Raw genomic sequence first — 19144 nt, forward strand, 5'->3', positions numbered from 1 at the left:
TATAACAATATATATCTTTATCATATATATATATATATATATATAAACAACAATTCCAGGACACATGCGGGGAGGTTGTGAGTGTGATCTCAAACAAAACTTAAATTTAGCCAGTTAATAACTTTTTAGTGCTATAAGAAGGAGAAGAAGAACGCTATAGCCTAATATAACATTATTATTAATAATAATTATTGTTATTTTAATTTAATTATATAATTTTTAGTTAATTAGATCATTATTTTAGTTAATAATTAGGTCATATTTTTCACTTATGTATTCAACGTTAATCCAAGCGTTTGAAACCTGTTGTTTTGGCGCGCTCTTCTGTTCCGGTAGTTGTCAGTAGAGACGCTACTGCGTCTCTCTCTCTCTCAGGTAGGGCCTCAGAGCAAAGATGGCGACGGACAAACAGAAACATGAAGGCAGGGTGAAAATCGGACATTATATTCTCGGAGACACCCTAGGAGTCGGAACGTTTGGAAAAGTCAAAGGTAAAGCTGTCAGTGGTGTTTTGTGTTATTGTTGTATTGAAGACCGTAAAGCAAAACTGGAGAAGATCGAGCCTTTAAGTGCAGCAAAAGCAGCAGCAGCACAAGCCGCAGCACTTGTTGGCTAATGACAGTGTAACGTTAGTCATGAAACAAACATTAACAACAAAGCTTTCTGCGATGATCAGCGTTGATAATGTTAGCCGATCGATGCTGACGAAGTTTTCTGAATATGTGCGTGCATGTTTTGTGTTAGTCTGGTTTGAAGAGGGATTGGTCGCAGCTAACCTGGTTAGCTTCATGGTTTATGAAGTGATTAACGTTAGTATTCTGAAGTTGCAGTTTGCGGAGGATTGATGGATTCGCTCTTGCACAGGCCTACTGACAACGACAGATCCAGCTGTCAGAATTACAAAAAAAAATAGTTTATTAAAAAAAAAATAATTTAGCCAACTAAATTTAATTGATTTCATTCGTCAGTTTGCACAGTTTAAAGGACATTGGACATAATATTAAAAATAAAATACTGATATATTTGCTTTTAAATCGGATGTATCGAAACAGATTAATTGATTAACCTACTTTAAACTGTATGTTTGCCAAGGAGCACCTAACGGTTGGTTACATTTCAAAAAGTCCACTCTTTCTCAATCATGTTTCCTTTTTTCCCACACCAGTGACACCACATCTGAAATAATAATGAAATGCCTATTGTACTAAGCCATGGCTTTCCAGCTTGCTGTGCCACTGAAACCAATGCATTTGCCTGTGTTATGGGGCAATACATGATGCAAACCAAAGGTTTCAAGACAGGGTGTGTGTTGTGTAAAGATTTCTTGGAAAAGAGAAGTTTATGTACCGCTGACAGAACGTGGAACCTAAACAATCTAACAAGTAGCCTTTATAAACAACGTTGACAGTGATGTTTTAGTACTAAGAAATTTGTGAGGTCTGTGGGCGGGTACTCACACACATACACACAGAATTTCCTCTGCATAACTGACAGAGTTTGTGTTAATGCATAACTATTGCAGTCTAGTTAATGCAGGTAGCCTGTTTTTAAATTTTGCAACTTAACCGAGACCATACCCAGCTTCTAGGAATGGTTCAATAACCGGCCTTTTGCACTTACTGATGCAGCAATATCCAAACTTATAAGAAGCTGGTTGGCAAGACCTTTGCCCATATGAAAATAGTTTATGGAAAAACTGGGTATATATGTGGTGAACCTCGCACATTATTTAGCTCCGTGATGTTAATGCAAGCCTCAAAGGTTTGAGTGTTATTTAACTCAGTGTTTGTCACTTCAGGATGCAGTTATTACAGTAACAGTGTTGATATTAAGTCAATATTGGTAATATCAAATAATAATATGTCATTATTTTTTATTATTACTTAACATAAACCGCTTTGGTCGGACAATTTGCAAATTGATTAGGCTGAAATATTGTCTTAGTAAAATGCACAATTTTGTAAGTGTATACAGCAGCAACTGTGTTGTTTACCAGGTTGGAATAAACATTGGGTGATATAAAGCATTAGTTTTAGCCAAATTAACAAGTGACAAATGGATTTTTACCATTTGTACAAACCGCTGTTGCCATCAACAGCAAAAGATTGAGAGAATGCTTTCTGCTCCTTTTCAAAAGCCTGTTTATTATGCTATGGTAAGAATGCATGATTATATGGTTGCTTGCATTTCATTAGCAAGCAGCAATTTTTCCACTGCTGTCCGTGGCCCTATCAGAACAGACCTGTCACCCAATTGCACGAATTTTGTATGTTTGTCAGAAACACATTGGACATTTATTTTATTGTAAATTTTCCATTCTCCAATGACTTGCATAAATGTAATCCTTCACAAACATTTGTTTCTTCTACCTGTCTATGCAGTGGGCCAGCATGAGTTGACAAAGCACCAGGTGGCAGTAAAGATTCTGAACCGGCAGAAGATCCGCAGTCTGGATGTGGTGGGGAAGATTCGACGCGAGATCCAGAACCTCAAACTCTTCCGTCACCCACATATAATCAAACTGTGAGTACTGATTCATTCCATCTGTATTCTAATACACAGATAATGAATTTGCAGTGTTCTGTTTAGGGGCTAGAATATGCAACTTTGACCTACTCATAATTGTAGTATGTAAGAGAGTTACAGATTGATGTGTGTGCAAATAAGCACACATATGTTTGTATGGAAATTTGGACCGGCTTTCCTAGTGACCTTGCTTGCATTTTTGTGGTTTGGGATGAGGCAAGACATTCAAATAATAACAGAGGATGGGAAAGAGGCAGGGAATTTCCATTTCCTCCCATTATAAAGAACGATTAAAAGTTTTTCTGTTTCTTTCACATTGATTGTTGTCTGTACTGTGGCCAGAAAAGACATGGGAATGTCAGAGCTATCCAGTCATGCTCCAAAACCATTAGGGAATATTAGATTTTTCTCATGTAAATAGGGTGAACAATAGTAGATGTGAAAAATCGAAGCCTTGAAATATGTCTTAATCTCTAAATCAGTATTAAAAAGAGAAAGTTCAGAATTATTAATTTTATTATTATTATTATTAATTTTTTTTTTAGAATGATGCAAACATTTTGTACACATTTGAGATCTTTGCATCATTCAGATGCATTTCGTTGACTACACTGACAGAACCAGTGACATGTATTCGTTGCAAATTTGTGCATTTTGTTTGTTTCGTAGTTACCAAGTCATCAGCACACCTACAGACATCTTCATGGTAATGGAATATGTGTCAGGAGGAGAACTCTTTGACTACATCTGTAAAAATGGAAAGGTACATCTTCAGGTTTCATTTGTGGGTTATGATTAAAGCCTAGAAATGAATTGATTATAATGGATAATGAAACTAACTAATGACTTAATTTAGTTGTTGTGTAGTTTGGTCTTTGTGCTGTGCCTAGAAATGCTTCATCAGTGATGGCTTTTTAATGTTAAATACTTTACAGTGGGAAAATAATTACATTTTATGAGGTGTTCTTACAATGAGAACATTTTAGTTTTGCGGATTGACCAGAAGAAAGTGAGAAAATGTAAGCCACACACACGTTAATGTACACTACTATTTAAAAGTTTGGCATATATATATTTTAGGGATGTGCACGGATAGTCGAATATTCGTTCTGCTCTAATTATTCGATAAATAAAAATGATATTCGAATTTCGCAAAAAAAAAAAATTCACAATAAAACCTAATTTGGTCACTTTCTGTGATTCTCCACGGCATATTTGAAGGTGTATGCAAGCAAAAAATAATTAATGAATGATTAAGGGGCCATTCACATATCGCGCCTAATAAGGCGTGGAAAAGGCTATGCGCGCCGCTTTCTCCTTCTTTCCAAAGCGCTCGGGCAGAAGCGCTCCTGAGGCGATGCGTTCTCTCCATGAAGACGCGGAAATTTCAACAAAGGATAAATGGATTTGCAGCACAAAAAAATCGCTTTCAGTAGCTCTGCTACTAAATTTATTTCAAAATGGCAATCCATATACAGCTATGATCAGCTGTTCCTTCATCTTGGCTGAGCTTTCAACGTTGTTACGGGAAAGGATGAAGCTGAATGTTTAGTTCTTGTCACATGACCTGCGGTGCGCTTGTAGCATTCTGAAAGTTGAGATGTTTTTAACTCGATGCTGTGCGGACGCGCCTGGAAAAAACGGGACCGCGTCGCACCGCGTGCGCATCGCGACCGCGTCGCTTCCATTATGAGCGCGCATACCGCGCGCCTACATTGGAAATAACGAACTTGAGCATGCAAAAGACGCGATATGTGAAGAACTGCGGTCTTCTACAGTACTCCACATATGCCGTGGAGAATCACACAAAGTGATTCAAGAACATTGTTGCGGCATCTCTCAAGCAACGAATAAACACCGCTAACTTGGAGAATGCAGTGAAAACTCCTCTTCTCGCATCTGCCCTAGACCCTCGGCACAAACATCTCAGGTTTCTCGATGAAAACATGAGAGAAGTAAGAAAAAAAAACTTTTTTGAACATTATCAGAACATTTTCCTTGATGCGAGTGGTGCGGATGCAGTCGCCACGATGAAGAATATGCAATGCCCACTCGTCGGAAAAGGCTGAGCCAGTTCTCCAGCGATGATTACAGAGAGTCCAGCCGAGACGAGTGGGAACAGTTCTTGCTGGAGCCATGTATTCCATGTATTCCACCAGATGAGGATCCCATTCAGTGGTAAACGAAAACACGAAGCGCTTCACAAAACTGATTCGCTTAGCACACGGTTATTTGTGAGTCCCGCCAACGTCTTTGCCGTCAGAGCGCGTTTTCTCCGCGGTCGGCCTTATTGTTAATAGACTAAGGAGCCGACTTTCCCCCAATCATGTTTACATGCCCGTATTTCTTAACAAGAACATTTGAAACAATAGAAAAAAAGCAAAAAAGATTTGCTGACAGTTTAAAAGTTAAGTGTAAGCTACATTCTGTACAATAGCCTAATTGCTGCAGGCTGCTTTACGTTTTTTCTTTCACTTTTTTTTTTTTTTGCTTTTAATCTGTACTTTTGTTTGTTTGCACGCATTGTTAAAGGTTTTCAGCTACAAAACACGATGTGTAATGTTCAAGCTTATTGTAAGCTTGTTCAAAATGACGAAAACAAATGTTGCTGAAAAATAACGTCTGACTCATTAAACTTAATTTAAATAAACGAATATTCGAATATTCGTTTTTTGTGAGCTCAAATATTCGAATGTGATATTTGTGGAAAATGCCCATCCCTAATATATTTATATATTATATTTAAATATAAATAAAAATGTATTCAAGCATTACATTTATTCAGCATGCATTAAATTGGTCAAAAAAGACAGAAAATTGTTTAAAAACTTTCACTGCATTAAAGAATTTTGCATCACAATTTCTACAGATTTATTAAGCGGCACAACTGTTTTCAACATTAATAGTAATAAGAAATGTTTATTAAGCACAATATCAGTTGATTAGAATGATTTCTGAGAGGTCATGTGACGTTATGTCTGCAGAAAATTTAGTTTACCATCACAAGAAAAAATTACATTTAAAAAAAAAAACATTATATGGTGAATGTAAGACCTCTATCCAAAATCGACCCCAAACGTTTAAAAAGTAGTATATATCAGGAGCCACCAAAATGGCACAGTAGGTTGCAGAAGGGGAACTGTAAACTGAATGTTCAGGTCAGTCCACATGGGAAATGTGTAAAAACATGTTCCTGCGTCTCTGGTCAGTTGGACGAGAAGGAGAGCAGGCGTCTGTTCCAGCAGATCATCTCAGGGGTGGATTACTGCCACAGACATATGGTGGTGCACAGAGACCTCAAGCCTGAGAACGTCCTGCTGGATGCACACATGAATGCCAAGATTGCAGACTTTGGTATGTGAACTCGTCACATTAAGAAACAAGTTAGGTTGTTGGTGGATTTGCTCTTTCTTTAATGTTTATATCACAAGCTATACTAACTTTGACCTTTCTTCACATAGGCTTGTCAAACATGATGTCAGATGGAGAATTCTTAAGGACGAGTTGCGGTTCTCCTAATTATGCTGCTCCTGAAGTAATCTCTGGAAGGTACTGTTTGCATTGGGTTTTTATTTTGAAATGATCTCGACCTGCTCTCACCCTCCTAGGATAATGCTCTGTGTTGTTTTGAATGGCTTTGTGTTGTCCGTTCATTTATATTTTCTTGCTGTTCTCGCTCAGGTTATACGCAGGGCCTGAGGTGGACATCTGGAGCAGTGGTGTGATTTTGTACGCTCTGCTGTGTGGAACGCTGCCGTTTGACGATGACCACGTGCCAACGCTGTTCAAGAAGATCTGCGATGGGATCTTCTTCACGCCTCAGTATCTGCACCCCTCAGTTATTAGCCTTCTGAAACACATGCTCCAGGTGGACCCCATGAAGAGAGCCACCATTAAAGAGATTCGGTCAGAAACTACATAAACGCTGTCCATTTCAATTTTAGCAATGCCAAAACTACTAGGATGCGGAGAGCAAGATTTCTAAAGTGCAAATATCTTTTTCTGTTTCATTGCTCTCCATTCTCAGGGAGGATGAGTGGTTTAAACAAGATCTCCCCAAGTATCTGTTCCCAGAGGACGCTGCGTATAGCAGTAATATGATTGATGAGGAGGCACTGAAGGAGGTGTGTGAGAAGTTTGAGTGCAGTGAGGAGGAGGTGCTCAACTGCTTGTACAGGTTTGTGTGCGTTTTTCCTTTTGCATCACACATTTTGTTACTTGCACTTTGTTACTTGCTATTGAGGCTTATTTAGGGTGTCTACACACAGGAGGGAAGTTTCATATCATATGAAATTGTCTTTCATTTGGAAAAGGGAACTGCAGTGGTGTTGATGGAAAACGCAAGGTTTTTTTATATGATCACTAATTTAGGATATTTAAACTTTTGCTAAGGACACTTTTGTTAGCATCTAATCCCGGCTTTAGATAAAGATTTCCTGATTTGTTTCGATTTAATTTCTGAAGACAAATCATTACTGAACAAGTCTGCTTTTTTGAACTAATTGTTTTAGTGAATGATCAATGATTGAGTTAATAACCCATTCAGGCAGTCACTGAAACACTGAAATTAGTTTCTGAATTAATTATTTGAATGAAGGATTCAGTGACTTAAGCCCCGTTCACACCAAGAACATTAACTATTAAGATAACTATAAAGATAACGATATTAGCGTCCACACCAGCGAACGATAACGTCTGTTTATTCTGAGCGCACGTGCGTCTACCGCTTTAAATCCTCGAGCTCGTTATAGCAGGGTGGATTCTGATTGGATGTGAATGTTTGTATCGTTCATCAGCTGGAAAAAAATCATTCTGAAAATGATTCCAACGATACCATTTCTCTATGCCTTTATCGTTATAGTTGTAGTGTGGACTCTCCTATTCTTTAATATTGAGAACGATTTTTAGAACTATATCTTTATCGTTATCTTTATAGTTATCTTGCTTGGTGTGAACGGGGCTTTACTCATTATGAAGATTCTTGCTGCAACCTACTAGCTATTTTAGTTTCCTATTTAACCATTATTTCAGTATTCAAAATTTGGTAACACTTTTCCATTAAATGATACACCTAACTAAACTGAGCAATAAATTTGTTATTATTTATTAATCTTTGTTAATGATAGTTAACAACTGTTTATTGTTAGTTCATGGTAGGTATGGTCCTTTAAAAAAACAACAACACGTATAATATCTCATCATCATTATTGGCAAAATTCCAAAAATACATAATTTTTGTCAATATCGCAGGTTTTTTTATATTTGGGTATGTTAGGGTTAGGGTCGACTTAGCAATAAAAAAAATTCTCTCTGTTAATTTGACCGATTTAAAATTGTAGCTCATCTTTTTTAAACTACCTGTTGTTCAGAGGAACACCTAAAAGAGTTCAGTGTTTCAGGAACTGGTTTGTACTAGCATATAAGCTCTTTCACTGTCACTGCAGTCAAACTATAAACTCTCATCTGTCATGTTTCTGCCATTGCTTTCTTTGCAGTCGCAATCTCCAGGATCCTCTTGCTGTGGCCTATCACTTGATCATAGACAACCGGCGCATTATGAACGAGGCCAAAGATTTCTATTTGGCCTCCAGCCCTCCGGACAGCTTTCTAGATGACCTGCCTGCGCACCACTCTGCGAAGATTCACCCCGAGAGAGTGCCATTCCTGGTGACTGAGTCCCAGCCACGTCCTCGACACACGCTGGATGAGCTTAACCCCCAAAAGTCCAAGCATCTCGGTGTCCGGCGGGCCAAGTGGCACCTGGGAATCCGTAGCCAGAGCAGACCGAATGATATCATGAGTGAGGTCTGTCGTGCTATGAAGCAGTTGGACTATGAGTGGAAGGTAAGCGTCTGTGCTTGTGTTTTGGGTTGTACTTTACATATATAGGAACACTGCATTGTTTACCATTTAAAAAGTTATCCTGTATGAAATGCTTTCTTCTGTGGAACACAGAAAAATATATTTTTTTAAATGTGTTTGTCCACACAATGAAAATGTAACTGTCCCTTTAAGGTGAGTCATATGTTGTTGCCATGTTTTGGAACAGACTATGGGAATAAATTGCATCCAGACAAAGAACCAGTTAGTCAATTTAGGGACTGGAAAATAGAAATTGTAGTAATAAAGGGTGGAGGAGTGAAATAGAGTGAACTGCATTTCCTGGTGTGCACTTCTACTGCTTGTCCTCCAGAGGTTCATGAGCTTAGGGTAAATTCCATCTCTGCATTGTAGGAAAGATGTTTTAGGGCATCTTTTAGATTCTATAAATAGAAAAGATTGACCCCTCTCTCTCTCTCTCTCTCTGTCTCTCACTCATTCACTCACTCTCTCTCACACACACACAGAGATATGTAGGCAGGCCAAATAGAATGTTAAAATAAATCTTTACAATATGATATCTGCATATATTACTGTGTTTCTTATAACATCTTGGAACTAAATAGAACCCTTAAAGTATTAAGGACAGAATTTGTTTTTTAATAGTACACTTTGTTCAAAAGTTTGGGGTCAGTAAGACACTATTTCTTTTAAATAGTTTTTAATGTTTTATTTATTCCTGTGAAGCAGACGTTTTGTCTTCATAATCTTTCAGAAATCATTTTAAATATGCTGATTTGGTGCTTAAACATTTACTGTGGAATTCTGGGCTCTCTGTCGACATCTGTGGATGAAACATAAAATTACAGATGATCAGTTAGTTTTTTTTTGTCAGTCATAGTATGAAAAAAAAAATACAACAAATAATTATTTTGTTTAATTATTTTGATGTATGCCTTAATTTACACTGAAATGATGATTGTCAAACTGTGGCAAAAGTTCAAGTATGACTTAGTCATCAGTTTTAGAGGGAAGTGGCCTACATGTCTTTGTTTATAATAGTTTTCGTTCTTTGTCTTATCTCATAGTGGCCTCTGATCATGTGGAACAGTGTTTATTGCTATTCAGGAGTACACCATTCAGACTTTCTCAAAACAGTGCAAACAGTGTTACAGTGCAATGTACCAATACCTTTTAAAATTAAAAGCCTCGCTGAATATTAATCTGAACTTTAAATCAATTGCAGTCACATTTTACTCTGCTGAAGTTTTTTTTTCTCTGTGGTTTGATAGGTAGTTAATCCTTATTACTTGCGAGTGCGGAGGAAGAACCCAGTCACTGGCATACATACAAAGATGAGCCTCCAGCTCTACCAGGTGGACAGCAGGACCTACTTACTAGACTTCAGGAGCATAGATGGTAAAACTGTCACTTAGTGTGTGTGTGTGTGGTTTTATTCAGTGCTTTAAAACGTATTTATTTATTTACTTGGCACTTTAATTTACAGTAATTAATTTAAAGATATAAAGATGTATACATAATCACACATATAAGGATATGAATCTTATGAATGCTATGAATTCGTAACTGAATATATCTGACTCTTGTACTGACTGCAAATATTATTTCAGGATGACCAAAGTGTTACCATGTTATTCATTGCTTAAAGGAACACTCCAGTTTTTTTTGGAGATAGACTCATTTTCCAACTCCCTTATGCTGTGTTCACACCAAACGCGAATAGAGCGTCTGGCACGAATGATTTCAATGTTAAGTCAATGCAAAGGCGCGATTACGCGCGCCTGGAGGTCTCGCAGCATGAATGAGGCGTTTAGCGCGGTGCAGAAGACGCGAATTCGCCTCATTCGCGCGTCTAGTTCGTCTAGGCGCGAATGGTGCTTTTGTGCATTTAAGCGTTTGACGCGAATTCGCGTCTGCCGCCAGAGTTGAAAAATTTGAACTTTGGCGTCAATTCGTGCCGCGGTAACCAATCAGCAGCCTGCCAGGAGTCACTCATTCAACAAGGAGGAATGACTGTCAGTGAGCAGTCAACCGGAGCTATATGACAAAAGTTCATTTTTCTATAGAGACAGGAATAAAAAGGACCTATATATATATAAAACATATTAATAGATTAATTGAATAAAGGCCAAAGATAAGAAACGATTAGTTTTACCCCAAACAAATTATATTTTATCTTGAACCACTAAAGAGACATCAGAGCCAGCGGCAAATGTCAGAAGGTCTAGCCGAGGTGAGGCTGCTCTCTGCGGATACATGAGTTCTGAGCTCCCGCTGATCGCATGGAGCTCATCTCCGAAATCGGCGAAACACATTTTTTTAAATAGACACTGTCTTTATAAATAAACCATATTTGAGTTTAAAACAACTACATTCTCGCCTGAAATACTTTTAAAACTACATTTCATGACACGATAACAGTAATATTTTGAAAAATATCCGAATAAAATGGCGGTTGAAAATGCTGAGTGAACTCAGCTGGCAGAAACCCCCCCATGACGCGAATTCGTGTTTCACGCGCGAATGAACAAATGATCTCAAAATGTTCAAGCGGCAAACTAGACGCGGTAGACGCGAATTTGGTGCTCTATTCGCGTTTGGTGTGAACACAGCATTAGAGTTAAACAGTTGTTTTACCATTTTCGAATCCATTCAGCCGATCTCTAGGTCTGGCGGAAGCACTTTTAGCTTAGCTTAGCATAGATCATTGAATCTGATTAGACCGTTAGCATCTCACTCAAAAATGACCAAAGAGTTTCTATATTTTTCCTATTTAAAACTCTTTTGTACTTGCATTGTGCACTAAGACTGATGGAAATAGTCCTCAAAATAGTCCCCAGCAACTCTGTTATTGCTGCAACTACACAAACTAGCTGGGGACTATTTTCAGGTGCTGCGTAATATCACTGTGCCTGCTGCACCCATGGTACGGCAGCCAAATTCCTTGATTATTATACCATAGTTTCTAGCCATATCAGCAAAGAAAATTACAACTTTTAATTTTCCGTTGGTCTAATTACATGATGTAACTACAGAAGATTCGAGGTATAAACAGGAAAAATATAAAACTCGATGCTAACAGTCTAATCAGATTCAATGATTTATGCTTAGCTAAGCTAAAAGTGCTTCTGCCAGACCTATATGTAGTATGGATTCAAAAACGGTAAAACTCAACTGTTTAACTCTGACTGCATTCACACCAGGCGCGACTTGCGCGAATAAATCACACTATTCGCGCGTAGTTGGATGCTTGAACATTTTGAGTTCATTCGCTTCATTCGCGTGTGAAATTGACTTCATGGGGGACTTCATGGGGGGGGGGGGGGGGGGGCTTCTGCAAGTTGAGTTCACTCAGCATTGTGATTTCAACAACCATTTTTATTCTGATAATTGTCAAAATATTACTGTTATCGTGTCATGAAATGTAGTTTTAAAAGTATTTCAAGCGAGAATGTAGTTGTTGTAAACTCAAATACGCGGTTTATTTATAAAGACAGCGTCTGTTTAAAAATGTGTTTCGTCGATTTTCGGAGACGAGCTCCATGCGATCAGTGCGAGCTCAGTGATCATGTATCCGCCTAGAGCCCTCTCAACTCGGCTTGTCCTTCTGACATTTGCCGCTGGCTCTGATGTCTCTTTAGTGGTTCAAGATAAAATATAATTCGCTTGGGGTAAATCTAATCTTTGGTCTTTATTCAGTTAATCTATTAATATTTTATATATACAAGCAAGATCATTTTTATTCCTGTTTCTTTAAAAGTATGAAGAAGTATCATACAGCCCCGGGTATCCACATACAGCGACTGTGACTTTGTACTCCATTGTTGTTTCAGGTTTTCCCTCCACTCGCTACGTAGAATCACGTCACTACTAAGAGCGGAAAATGAGCCTATGTCCAAAAAAAGTGGAGTGTTCCTTTAAGTCTTGTCAGGCTGTGACAGTGTAGTTTCTTAATGGTTGTTAATCTAACAACATGTAAAAATGTAAAGTTTCATAATCAATAGTATTTTATAAAAAATCAATTTAATTTAACCACATTTCTTCGACTGTCTGTCTGTCTATCCATCTAAATAATAATTATATAAAATATTTATAAAATATTTTTTGCCATTTAAAACTAGTTATTGAATTGTATTAGTGTAGATATTATTATGAACAAGCTAGCATGAAATTTGAAAACACTACGTAAGAATGTAAATTAAAACAAAATATTTATTTCTTAATTGTTATATCGGTTCTGCTAAAATCTCAATGGTCATTCCAGAAAAGGAATCATAGCCTAAATTGTTTACCGAAATTCAGTTGGAGAGTGTTTTCTGTATGTTTCACTCTCTAAACCTTCTGTTCCGTTTCATTTAGATGACATGATAGAAGTAAAATCAGGGACTGCCACACCTCACCGCTCTGGCTCAGTCGGTAACTACCGGAATACCCTAAAGAACGACAGGAATGAAAAAAACGAATGTGAGGATGCAGCAAAGGGCGACCTGTCTGCTCCCTCCACGCCTCCGCTAACTGGAGGGAAAGCGGCAGAAGGCTCTCTGGCTTCTTCTCTTACCTCCTCAGTGGATTCCGCAGGGTGCGAGATCCTCCCCCGCCCAGGAAGTCACACCATAGAGTTCTTTGAGATGTGCGCCAACCTCATCAAGCTGCTAGCACGATAACTTGTGGTTCCTCTGATGCCTTCTCCCTCACTCTCCTCTGTCTTCCCTCTCACTCTCTTTCTTCTGGAATACTGTCTACCTCTTCGTCCTCTGGTATCCGTGTCATCAACCACAGTAGTCCTTCTATCTCTATTCTTTTCGTCTCTCTTTTTCTCTCTGTGTCTTTAGAGCAATAAGCATGCGGACGGTCTCAAGACTCCATGCATCCCACTCGCATGAAAAAGCTGAATGGTCTGTGGCACTACAGTCGCCAGGATCAGCCTGTTTAAGAGGATTGAGAAAAGGTACAAGGAGGTTGTTTTTTTGTGCCGCAGTTAGATGTCAGAAAGATTGCTATGCTAAGCCACTTTATAGTGTCTAAACTCTGTTAGAGATGGTTTTCTAGTTCTTTTTTTTGGTTTTATAGCAAGGATTTCCTTGCAGAGTGAGGCGTAGAGGTGCATTTAAATGAGTTATACACTGAGCTAGCTGTACTGTACACAATGCTGTTGTGATTCTTGGCGGACCAAGAGATGTATAAAGAGAGAGCCCTTGTGAGGCCTGTGGGACGATGAGTAAGACAGAAAGCGCTTTTGCACAGTTTTACCTGTAAGTTTTTGTGGGCCATTGTCAGAGCTGGTTATCCCATTGATGTGGCCTACTGGGAAGGGCACTCGATTAGGAGGAGCCGTCTTAAAAAGCGGGGCCAATTTAACGTGGTGGGCACTTTAACACAAAGGGACAACTTGATAAGTCAGTCTTTCTTAAGGAAGAGACCAATATTAAACCCATTTATCCTGAAGGAGTGCAATGTCCTTGCCTCTGTTTCATAGATTTTTGTTTGTTAGTCACACCTTAGTCTTTTTTTTTCTATTCGCTCACGTTTTACATAAATTGAAGTATATACAGAATTTAAACATGCATTTGGATTTATATTTATCAGTGCTTTAAATGGGGTTGTAGATTGTATTAAAATTGTGATATTGGACTGGATTTTTTTTTTAAAGAAGAATATTTGATTGTATCGCTGTAAGATGTTTTATTCCATACACTGCTTTATCAAAAACATTTTTTCTTTTTACTATTATTTTATTTGTTTTACAAAACAGTGGTTGCTTGGTTGCTTTTGTATCCTCCCTCCCCACACACTTTTACAAATTAAGTCACTGTAGTAAGATTAGTATTAAAACTTTTTTTTATGTTGGCTGAGATGTAAAAAATAAAATAAAAAAACACACACATAACTGAAGTGTCTAATAAAGTTTATCACGACAATGAAAATGGAAAAAGATTAAAAGAAAAGTTTAAATATTGGCACATACTGATTGATCTCCTGAGCGAATCATAGAGCCAAAGTCATAATTGTAAGATCATAAAATAGAAAAACACTTCCTACTTGCATGTGACTTTATGTGCCCTCATATGAGTCTGTAATAAACACAATTCTACAGAAGTCCACAAAGGAAAAGACTGCAACCTGTTAACAATGAATGAAATTATGTGGGAGCTTACCGACAGATGTAATCATCTTCTCAAGATTAGTTCTTTCAAGGTATATTTCATAGATGAAAATTAAAACAATAGAAGTTTTAAGTAAGTTGCTCTTGTTCACTTGCCTGCCCAGAGCTCCAGCTATGTTCAAATAAAATATCCCAAATTCAATGCTAAAAAAAGCTAAGACATCATTTTAAATAATAAATTTATTCTATGCCATGTATGGCACAGCGTATTTACATTTTAAAGTCTGAATGTCTTAACACACATTCTTACTGCATTAAAGAAATAACTCTTAGTTCTTAAAAATGCAGCAGTATCATATTCTCAGAAAAGATAAGAGATTTAAAAGTCCAGTAATTCTGATTTGACCTTGATTTCACGTTAAGATCTAATTTCCTAAAAGGATAATGTTGTTTTTGTTCTAAACTCATTTCATAATCTGTATTAATGAGATTTTTGAGCTAAAATTTGACAATCTCTGCTTTGCAAGTCAGCTTAAGACAAATCCAGAAAAATGTAGTTTTGCTTTGTCCCCTTTTCCCCCCTCCCCCCAAAAGGTGATTTCCCTGTGTAGTTGTCTTAATTCAAATGTTCACTCTTCTTTATCACTAGGGAACCATTTCAGTGTCTCCACAGGCTGTCTATTCAGCCATCGAAAAGAAGTTTAGAAAATCTGTTGATGTTCTTCTCTTCACTGCATTAATGTTGATTATCTGTGCAGAGATGCATCTCATGGAGACTTGCCAATGTAAATTTACAGATAAGTACTGATCATTTACAGTTGAAAAGATGATTTGTAAATACAACTGCCTAATAAACTGATACATGAAAGATGATTGTATTGTATCTTTTGAAAACCTGGTGCATGTTATGTGACTATATTTTTAAAGAAATGTTTGATCACTGTTTGTTAACTTCCTTTAATTATAGTTTTAAGCATACACACGGAACTTAAGTCAGACTTCTCCTTTTTCTTCTTTTTTGTTTTTAGTTAACTAGTCAAATAAATACTTAAAATTAAAATATATATTTTTAATGTATTCTAATAATTGATGATAATCAAACAGGAACAACCAAACCATAATGAAGTTTTTACAAAGGGTTAAAATTGTTCTTTTGCTAAGGATATTTTTTCTTTTTAATTTCCAGGCCAAGTTGCCACGTGTTTACGTTCATTAATAATTCATGATTTTTATAATTTTTCATCAATGAGTAATTACATAAGTCTTACATTTTACATTATTGTGTCTTCATGGGTTAAGAGTTTCGTTATTTTTTTTAGTTTAGATTTTGCTAAAAGTAATCTTGAAAATGATCAATAGCTTTACTGTACAGAAATAGACTTTCTAAGTAAAATAACTCCACTATGTGTATGCCTGTTGTTTATTGCGTTTCTTTCAGTGCACATCTCTAAAGAGAGATCTGTACTTCAGAAAATGACCAGCAGATGTCCCTTTAATCCTGAAGAAGACATCTATCATTATTAGAATTAACTTGAGTTTTGACAGAACATTCGTTTCTGATTTCTAACTTCTATGCAGATTAGCCTACAGTATTAGGCTGCATTTTTACAATTACAAATTAAATGCTATTTTTAAATATATATATTTTTTATACAAACCATATACAAAAATATACCACAGTAGCATACATGTGGTTATTTTAAATTTAAATAAGTACGAACTAGCACGCTAAACACCTGCCGCAGTGCGTCATGGCGTAAGCAGCAACTCCCTACGCATATCTACAGAGAGCAGCATGGTAAAGTTACTCCAGGACTGGCTGTTCAAACTAAGCTTTCAAAACTGGAGCACTGTTTCAAGATAAACAACAGTGTTCAGTTGTAAACGCAGAAGAAACGCTGAGCAGTGTTCGTGTTCATCTCTGAGGCTGGGCTTCGCTCTGGTATGTAAACCACAGACTCACCTGCATAGTGCAGATGGGATAGCCTGTCTTTTTGGAAGTTATTCACTGTATTATTAAGTCGTTCCTTGGGGCAGTCCAGAAATATATGGCTGCAGAGATGGCGTGTTGGAGTCTTTAAATGCATGTAAATATCATTAATGTTTCAGAGAAAAGTTTTAAAATATCTCAAGGCAAGGTAAAGTAATTATTGCTGCCGAAATACAAAGTATTAGTTATTACACTCTCTATTTAAGTTATGTTTACATTAATGAATTATGACTTTGGTATTAGTTAAGGATCTGGGCTCTGTAGTACATTTGAGCTAGTCTCAAATTAGTGTGTAAATCCAGTAATCCCAAAATATACTGGTCTGTACCAGGAGCAGATTATGTCCATTATTGCACACATACATATTTTTCCCCTTAAAGAATGCAGTATCCAGTAAAGCTAACCAGATTGCTTTTCCCTCTTTCATTGCATTCCAACAAAACATTGTTTTTGTTTAAGGATTACATTTTAGTTTTTTGCTAGAGTGCTGAGAAAGTCAACAGCATGGCCATTTGTTACATATAGAAATCCAGTTCAGTTGTAGTTTTAGTCTGTTATCAATGTTTTGCAAATTATATGCATATTAGATACTTAAATTATTTATCCAGGAGTAGTCATTTCAGTTCATATTTGTTTTTCTGGAGTGCGAAAACAACTGTATTAATTAATATGGACCAAAAAAAAAAAAAAAAAAAAATATATATATATATATATATATATATATATATATATACATATATATATATATATATATATATATATATATATATATATATATATATATATATATATATATACATACAATTATACAGAACTTTCATCAGTTGTGCTTTTCATTTATTTTCTTAGTTGTTATTTTTAGGTGTTACTTTATTGCTCTAAAGCCTTTATGCTTATATCATATATGCGTGTGTGTTCATGGATCAGTGTGCATCCATTGGTGCATGTTGTCAATGTGTCCGTGCCCTACCACTGCCAAGCAATTCAGCTGACACTACGCTTGGTCAAAGCAGGTCTCATGTTTCAGATATCTGTCTGCAGTGAAAGTCCAAGCTTCTCCTGTTTTGCAGGGTCCCTTTTATTTTGTCACGTAGCTATAACTCCAGCTTGCAGCTGCAGCAACTGTAAAAACTTTCTTTTTCAAACCAGTTTATCTAAAAGACTGATAAAAGTAAAAAAAAAAAAAAAACAATCCCTTCATGTTTCACTATCATTGTCTTTCTCATTCTTTCAGCCTCTCTCTTTCTTCAGGTGGTGTAATGCAGAACTACAGACCGCTTACATTTCATATCTCCAGCAGGGGGCACAATATGAAAAGATAATGAATCTGTTAACCATAAATAAGCAAAATTAAAACCTTCATCTTTCTCCTGTCCAGTTTTATATTTTTGTTTATATATTGTTTTATTGAAGTGTTTGAGTTTTAAATAGTTACATGAAATACCTGTAACAGTTTCTTGTGGAACAAGGAAAGATTAATAGCAGTGTTCTGGCTGCAGTACTTTGTCTTTGAGTAATATAATACATTTTTATCAGCTAAACAACAACAGGCACATCTTAGGTGATATGTTGAATGTGCTCCGATTATATATTCTTGTCTGTTCTTATTTTACCAGCGTTTCCACTGCTGAGAAATTTAACAGCAGTAAAATTAATCAGCAGCTGCCATGACTCAAGAAACTCATTTCCATCGACAACGTAAGAATCAGCAACTCTGCAGTTGGAGTTTCACCAGTTATCACCGGAATGGTTTTGACTTGCATTCTCTCTTCTTTCTGAATAATGCAAGGGGATAGATTTGTTTGTATTTGATTGGAGGTGTGTGTGTGTGTGTGTGTGTGTGTGTTCCTTTTCAAAGGAAATGTTTAAGAGTGCTTAAATGGATGAAAGAGGAAGGTAATAAAAAAGCGATGGGTGGAGAGAAATGCATAATAAGAGACTGAAGGCCTCCTGGAGGAAGAGAGCAGACAGAATAAGACAAGGACAGAGAAGAGAAAGAGAGCAGTTCAACTTTCCTGGAACTTTACAACTTAACATTTTTTTGTGGAAATTCTAATCAGTAGGTAAGAAAAATCATAAAAATGTAATGTTTAAGATATATATATATATATATATATATATATATATATAATATTGATTGACATTTTAGGGTTTTAATAAGGAATGCATACTACTTTTTCACTGAAATCAGATTTTGAAAGTTGAGAATGTCGCCATTTGAAATGTTTCTAGATTATAAAGAATATGTATGTACTATTTTATTTTGAACTCTGAAATGGTTTTCTTTTTGGTTTCTGCAAGTCTCAATTTTGTTCTGTGATTTTATATAGTGTTTTCAGGCAAGTCAGTTACTTCTATAGTCATACATTTTCATGCCCTTGGCTTGGAAGTGTATTTTTAGCTTTTACAAAAAAATTATGATTAAGATGCATTCATATTAAACACTGTTCTCTTCCAAATTTCTGTGGTAAGGTCATTTTTGTCTTCTTTGTTTAAACAGACTGGAGTGAGCTCTCTGCTGACACTTTCCAGAGTAGCCCGTTCAACCCATACACCATATGGGTACCAGCTTGACTTAGACTTTGTTAAATACGTGGATGATATCGAGCGAAGTGACACCATTCACCGACTGCATTTTAACAAGCGGCCAGGGGTGGCAAATGCTGCCTCTGAGCCACAACGCA

The 19144-nt window shown here is 36.7% G+C and overlaps 1 protein-coding gene and 1 long non-coding RNA gene across 2 annotated transcripts; both read left to right on the forward strand.

The window, feature by feature from the left end:
• Nucleotides 1-314: 314 nt before the first annotated feature.
• Nucleotides 315-15343, forward strand: LOC132141243 (5'-AMP-activated protein kinase catalytic subunit alpha-1-like). The gene is made up of 10 exons (XM_059550592.1): nucleotides 315-491; nucleotides 2382-2523; nucleotides 3196-3289; nucleotides 5736-5880; nucleotides 5988-6075; nucleotides 6208-6432; nucleotides 6554-6703; nucleotides 8022-8370; nucleotides 9639-9765; nucleotides 12727-15343. Exons 1-10 carry the CDS (start codon nucleotides 395-397, stop codon nucleotides 13029-13031), a joined length of 1722 nt encoding a protein of 573 aa, XP_059406575.1. The 5' UTR covers nucleotides 315-394; the 3' UTR covers nucleotides 13032-15343.
• Nucleotides 15344-16074: 731 nt separating this feature from the next.
• On the forward strand, nucleotides 16075-19132 carry LOC132141246 (uncharacterized). The gene is made up of 4 exons (XR_009433882.1): nucleotides 16075-16412; nucleotides 18077-18158; nucleotides 18319-18523; nucleotides 18961-19132. It is a non-coding gene; the product is annotated as an uncharacterized LOC132141246 (long non-coding RNA).
• The last annotated feature ends 12 nt before the right edge of the window (nucleotides 19133-19144 follow it).

This window comes from Carassius carassius, chromosome 5 (genome assembly GCF_963082965.1).
Source record: "Carassius carassius chromosome 5, fCarCar2.1, whole genome shotgun sequence".
NCBI classification, from domain to species: domain Eukaryota; kingdom Metazoa; phylum Chordata; class Actinopteri; order Cypriniformes; family Cyprinidae; genus Carassius; species Carassius carassius.

Bases quoted from the DNA above. Each gene is read 5' to 3' on its own strand.
- LOC132141243 (XM_059550592.1), top strand. From the start codon at position 395: ATGGCGACGGACAAACAGAAACATGAAGGCAGGGTGAAAATCGGACAT. The intron at 6,704-8,021 runs GTTTGTGTGCGT...CTTTCTTTGCAG, and splicing joins GTGCTCAACTGCTTGTACAG to TCGCAATCTCCAGGATCCTC. The intron at 8,371-9,638 runs GTAAGCGTCTGT...GTGGTTTGATAG, and splicing joins AGTTGGACTATGAGTGGAAG to GTAGTTAATCCTTATTACTT.